The sequence below is a fragment of the Sturnus vulgaris genome, chromosome 2 (assembly GCF_052056855.1).
Source record: "Sturnus vulgaris isolate bStuVul1 chromosome 2, bStuVul1.hap1, whole genome shotgun sequence".
Lineage (NCBI taxonomy): Eukaryota > Metazoa > Chordata > Aves > Passeriformes > Sturnidae > Sturnus > Sturnus vulgaris.
This window is the reverse complement of record NC_142244.1, coordinates 93,555,461-93,562,171: the sequence shown is the minus strand read 5'-3', so window position 1 is coordinate 93,562,171 and position 6,711 is coordinate 93,555,461. Positions and strand designations below refer to the sequence as shown.

At 39.4% G+C, this 6,711-nt stretch overlaps 1 protein-coding gene across 2 annotated transcripts in view; it reads right to left on the bottom strand.

The window, feature by feature from the left end:
• Positions 1-1,295: 1,295 nt before the first annotated feature.
• Positions 1,296-6,711, bottom strand: part of GRTP1 (growth hormone regulated TBC protein 1) — a 33,928-nt gene continuing 28,512 nt past the window's right edge. For both annotated transcript variants that reach the window (XM_014885127.2, XM_088160136.1), the window contains 3 exons: positions 4,198-4,370; positions 3,898-4,083; positions 1,296-1,821 (listed from right to left, as the gene is read on the bottom strand). In XM_014885127.2, the coding sequence (XP_014740613.1) occupies positions 1,732-1,821; positions 3,898-4,083; positions 4,198-4,370 (449 nt within the window). In that variant the 3' untranslated portion in view covers positions 1,296-1,731. The remainder of the gene's footprint in view (positions 1,822-3,897; positions 4,084-4,197; positions 4,371-6,711) is intronic.

Here is a 6,711-nt window from a genome sequence, read left to right as displayed (position 1 = left end):
TTTCTTTGTACTGCTGATCACTCTTAAAACCATTTCTTGACCATTTATTGAGGGCTGAAGTTATGGTTTGGCTATACTTGGAAACCTTCAAACATTCTTTAGTGTGGAGTTAAACAAGTGCTTAAGTTTTTTCTTTGTGGCACAAAGGAAAACCTTAACTGTGTGTGTGTGTTGGAATCAGGTTCGTTTTGCACTTTGTGTTTGGAAACAAGAAAAGCTATGTGTTGGTAACCTGAGACCTGGAGAAGTTAACTCTTCAAACTGCCACTTCCTGAGACATGTCAGTACAGCACTCTGCCTGGCTAAGCCTCGCTTGCTGACTGGGCTGCTAAGGTTCTTAGTCTAAGGACTGTGTAAATGACATTTCATGTTTGATTTTGAATTTGGCCTCTTCCCACAAAGTAGGAAACACACATCTGCTGAGGGCAGTGTGCAACAAGGGCACACCAAAACATTGCACAGAACACTCGTGACCAAGAGAATGTAATGCAGGGCAGTAAGGCTGCTGTACTTTGGACCAGTGCCTTGTGACCTTGAAGGTACCTGGAAGCTATGAATTCTGCTAGTAGTGAATAGTGTTTCCTAATACCTGCTGACATACTAGGAGTATGTTACTGCTACTATCCTTATAATTCTGTACTTGAGGAAAAAGGCGTATGTCTGGTACCATAAAGGATAGGATAGCTCAGAATCACTGCTGTGAGTAGCAGTCTTTAGTTGTCTAGAAGAGCACTCCTCTACTTCCCTGAAAAAGATGAATTTTTTTTTTTCCTGCTGAGGCATGAAAAAATCTCAATTGGTGGGATAGGGGGAAGCCATGCTTCACAAGGCATGCAGAGAGCTTGGAGTAAAGTCTGAGAAGGATTGTGCTGTTAAAAGGTGAGGCTTGCCACAGTAGTTGTTGCACAGGGACTGTAAAACCCCACACAGTGCTCCAGTTATCTTTCCTCCTTTCCCCAGCTGGAAGGAGAGGATTTGGCCACCAGAGGGCTCTGTATGGACAAGAAAGCAATTCCCAGACTCCTGGCCCCAGCAGAGCTGGAAGTGGCCTGGTGCCAGTGCAGACTTTGGAACTACCAGTATCTTCCCCTGTGAAAGAAGTCTGTTCATGGATGATCTTTAGAAATGTTTCTCCTCAAATTTTTAGGGACATAGCCATGGGAGAATTGCACTACAGCTGCTCTGTCTCACACATCATAGATCAACTGCCAGTGAAGATCACTGATTGCTCTCTTGCCCTGCACTTAGCTGTATTTGAGTTCCTTAAGTGAGAACAGTGTATTCCAGCCAATGACTGGCATCACATATTTTATTCTCTACACCAAGGAACAGGTTCTGACAAATTAAATTAATTTATTTTGTACAAATGGTAATGGTGTCACAGTTAACACAGTAATACATAATTTTATACATCTGTTTGCTTTTAATATTACAAAATTCCCTGGGACTATTTTTTAAAAGGAGGGTCCTGACATTGATCACATTCTAGTCTGAAGAGATAATCCTTAAAAAATAAAAACAACACACCACCAACAAACAATAACAGAACCACCAGTTCCAGATATCAAATCTGACATACAGTACAAAGTGTTAACACACTTACTTGAAAGGCAGGAAAAATTGGTCAAGTGTCAATTAATTAATGGAAAGCTTAAAGTGTGCTTTAATCAGTGGAAATAGAGGAATGTGTCAATTGCTGTAGTATCTGACCACCTGGTTACATCTGGCACATTATCCCTGAGAAAGCAACCTCTCCCTGCAAGTCTCTCGGAGTTTGTCGATTGTTGCCATGGATAAGCTTCCAGGATCCGTGAATATTTTCTGAGGGCAAATGAAGAAAATTCTTAGTTAAAATGCTGGCTTTGGACATCATGCTAGAATTCTCACATATTTTCTGAGGTGTGAAATCCCTGCTTCGATGGAATACTATGAAATTGCTCACTGCTCTTTGGCCTTCCTGTAACAGGGTAACTTAATCTACTGAGCTGTAAACACACAGTAAACCTGCAGCTCATAACAAGTGCAGAAAATTACACAAAAGCAGCAATAGAAAATCTGCTTTGAATGTGTGTCCAGTTGAGATTATTTTAGATGGCAGGTGGTGGAAAGTAGCATATTTAGAACATACTACACTGCCCTGGATAATGTGACAAAACACCAGTGCACTTCCTGTATGGTGCTAGCAAAGGTGGTTCAGGCTCTGGAATACAAAGAAACCAGTGTGATCCTACTGCAAAAAATCAGTTTTAATCCCTCCAACACTACCTTTGCTCCTCTACCAGGCTTTCCAGGGGAGTAATGAATATGGATATAAGAACTTGATGCATTCTGAATGCCATCACACATCTTCAATTACTTTTTTGCTTTTGTTTTCACTTGTTCAAGAAAAATACATTTGTTTCCACTACTTCACCTGGAACTTTTGAGTGAATAAAACTGTGAAGCAAAGCTACAGGTTTATGCACTTCAAGCTACAGTTAAGGTGTGTGGGTACCTCAGTTCTCTGGAGCTGTTAAATGACAGCTCAAGAGATGAGACTGTAATTGAACCAGTTCAGAACAGCTTTCTGGCTAAAAAACTAAGGTTCTCTTCTGGGGGAGGAGGCACAAAGGTACTTGTCATCACCTCTACTGGTACTAATACCTGTACTGCTGAAAAAAGCCCAACCCAACAAACATCCAAGCTCAAAAGTTCATGTTTCAAAGTTACAGAAAAACCTAACCTCTGTTTATCTAACTGCCTTCAAAGCCCCATTACTATGGTAAATAACAGTTAAAATTCTTCTACTCAGGGTAACTGTAAGAAAAAGGTGGTTGATTTTCTAAAAATAGCTGGTGTAAAATTTAACACAATTAAAGAGGGGAGAGGGAAGTCTGAACAGATGTTCTTAAGGTAGTTAAAATTTAATAAAATTCTTATTCTAAACGTGTATGGAATGGAAAAAACCCTCAAACATCTCCCTTCTAAATTAAAGCTGTACCTGTGATGTTTTTCTTGCTCCTTTAATTAAGCGACTTAAAAGTGTCAGTAAGTTAAGCTAATTTTTCTTCTATATGAACAATAATGAAAGTTAGTGTAAATGACATCCTACTGTGACTGAGCTATGCAGAGAGATGTGCCATGAGCATGAAAGACTTTGGGGGTAAATGTCACCCTCCAGGACATTGTTTTGTTCACACTGAGCAAACAATGACATGGAGTGGACCACGTGATTTATGACAGACTGTTCCTGTTACTTGTTTTGCAGCTGTCACCTTTGATGTTTCCATCATCCTGAATCTAATGTTTTATACTGATGTGGCACCCACTGTATTAGTAATTTAAAATAATAACTCTTAGATTGCAGACTGTCATAGCACTTGGACATTCAACTTAATGAGTTTTTGTCTGGAAATGGGAACCTGCTGCTACCAGCTTGTTCTAAACAGAATGCTGTGTGTTTGGGCACTACAGCCATTTATCAGTGTAAGCTTAAAATTCACTTTGTGCTTATTCTACAACACTGTATTAACAGTTCATATGAAAAAAAGCACAGGATCAATAACCGTAGTTCACTGGAAAAACACACTAAAATTATTTTCTCATCAGACTTCCTGCCTTAACTGGTAAAAAGGTAAAAAAATAATTATTTTCTCTGTATGACAGATAATGTGGATGTATTGCTATATATGGAATTGGATAATGACTATTAAATACATTATTGAATTGATAATAATTATTAAATAGAAATTAGTTAACATATTAACATATTTATTAGAAATGTTTGAGTCTCTTACTTAAAAAACAATCCCAACAGCTATGTTTCTCTTAACTCTATTCATCTTTTGCTCAGTGAAAAACATTTCTAAGTCAGACTTGGGTTTGTTTTTGAATGACTAAAAGATGCAGAGAATTTACCTGCATGAAGCTGTGACACTCTGTTACAAATGTTCCTTTGGTGATCTGCTTAAATTTATCACAAATGTCAGGGAAATTTGTGGCTTCCAAAATAAAAGCTTGGTTTTGCTTAATCAGTGTTAAGGCCACACGGAAGATGATCTTTGACCCTTCATAGAATAAACAATCCCATATTCGGAGCACAGTCTGTAAGAAAGGAGTGAATTCAGATTAATCGTGATTTCCAGTAAGCAATTATTATTAAAGCAGTACAAATGAAATAATTAGGGGTGTAGTAAGAGAACTTTATGTTACAATTACCTCTACTGGAAGAATGTCAATGAATAGGCATATAAACCAGCGTGACACCACTAGGGTCCACATGACTCCATGTCTTTCCATCAGCTCTGCCACAGCTGGAACTTTCATTTTCACAAGTTCTCCAAGAACTTCCTGATCAGTTTTCAGGCCCAACATTGCAGGACTGTAATAATCTTGGAGAGAAGAAATCAAAACTCAGGAATTTGTGCACGTGATTTTTTCATGAAATTGAAGAGCATGTCCTCTGCAGCTGAATGTATAAAGGCATGCTGAGCCCAAGAATCCCAAGGTGAAGTAAATTAACCCACAGCATGAAGATCTCTGCACTGTGGTCATAGGGTGCTGCTCTTTCAGCCAAGGCTGATACCTCTGCACAAACACTTCATTCATGCCTACAGAAATATCTTCTTTCTCTCTGATGTTTTTTGGCAACTCATTCTTCCTTCTCAAGGAAGGATTAGCTAACTTAAACTACAAAAGTGTTACTAATAGACAGTTCAATATAACCACCACCTCCTTCCTGTGTGGGGGCTGCACAACTCCCAGTCCACACAACACCCAGACAGGTTTTTTAACAAAAAACCCAAACCACCACAATAACCTGTAGCTTTTAGACCAGGTCCAGTCGAACTGGAAATGCAAATTCCCCAGAGAATGTTGTGCAGGGGTGCTGGAAGCCAGCTACTCCCCATCTTATAAAGTGTGACCTAGCCATTAAGGTAGGGGTTTTCCTCTCTTTTCTCTGAGCCAAGAAAATCTCACTTTTCATAGAATAATTCTGAAAGAAAGTAAATGACAGATCCCTCAGGCAGCATCTCTTCCTACTTAATTTACCTGCAAGACAGGGATTGAAGAGCGAGCTGCATTCCTGCAGTAACTGGTAAATTCACAATTAAGAACAGAGCACTCTGGCTGTCAGTCCACAGCCTGTTTGTCAGTTGGTAAGCATTTTCATTACCAAGGTGCAGGCTGAATAATGAGTGTCTCAGCTCTATAAATGAGTTGCTTTGGGTATATTTAAGGGAAGAAACAGATGTAGTTTCAAGTCATAAGTATTCAGATGCCACAGTATGACACAAGAATCATACAGAGAAGAAGAAATTTAAGAAATGTTTAAGAAATTTGTGTTTTGGGTTTATATGTTGACAGAAACATTTACGCTGGACTTGGCCACTCCAGTCCTGGGAAGAACTTTTGATAGTTCACAGGCACTTTGCTGATAAGACCTATGTTATTAACTTTTGTTTATGGAAATAAACCAGTAGCAACACAAATGCCTCCGTATGCCTTTCTTTCCTTCACTGATTCTGCAAAGCTGCAATTCAGGTTTTTCTGTCTTAACCGGTTTCTGCCAATGTCCCCAAACACATACAGCATAGGCCAATGGTCCACATAAAGGTGGAGGAATCAGAGCAAAGTCTATTTGCCTGAAATAATTCTAATAAAACCTCCCAGTGCCACAGGTAAGTTTAAAAATATGTCCGAACTATGCAGTACATGTTTAACCACTTGTATTTCTGTAATTTCATAAGAGCAGTTTAATATTCTACTCTTTCCTGTGCCAGTGGTTTTCCTGAACAGACTTCCCGCCTCATTTGCTCTACATTTGTTCTGTCCAAACTCTAGAACATCTACAGGAGTTTTTAATGGTACTGCAGAGCTTGCAGTACCCATGGAGCTTTAGGAGTTAGCTTTCTGTCTGGGATCCTTTGTTCCCTCTGAAGAGTGAGATGTAAAAATCCTCTACACACCTAAGAGTCACTGCCACTCATATATATTCTTTATCCATCTGCTTTTCAATTGCTTGTACGGGAAGCTCCAACAGCTAAATCACAAGTAATCCCATGGAAAAGTGTATTGAAAACACACCATGACCTCAGAGCCAACACAAAACCCTCTCTTTCTCCACGTGTTTTATTAGTGCTGTGCTCATTTTTGAACTGGAATGCAGTAACAGTAACAGTATTGGCTGAGTACATATTTTTTTAAAATGCTGCGTGAATGCAAGTGAAGTCTAATCACATGTCAAATAAAAAGTAACAGAACAAGCCTTTTCCCTTTCCTATCCTTCCTCCTCCTCTCATACATTCACAAACCATTTTTTCCTCTTTATTTGTGCTCCTGAAACATGTGAGTACTGAAAATTTCTTCAGGTTACCAGTGGCAAATGTCCTCAGGAGGAAGGACAGCAGTCCACTCATTCTGCTCTGCTGCAATCATCTGATATGCTGAAACCAACAGCAGCTGCTATTTTTAATCTGTACAGAAAAGTAAATGTCAGGATCTCAAGAACACAACTGGACACCCACCCAGCTTCTTTGAGAGCTGGGAAGCAAAAAGTTAACAGACAGGCAACATGGTTATGTCACTCCACAAATTACTGAAGCAGCCAGGAAGCTTTGGTGTAAATTAAAATTTCATTCAAGTCTGTTAGATTGTACTACTGCACAGAAAAGAAAAAGGGATCCATTCATCTATCTGGGGCAGCCCCCTGCTGTTTCTCGTGGAGCAGGA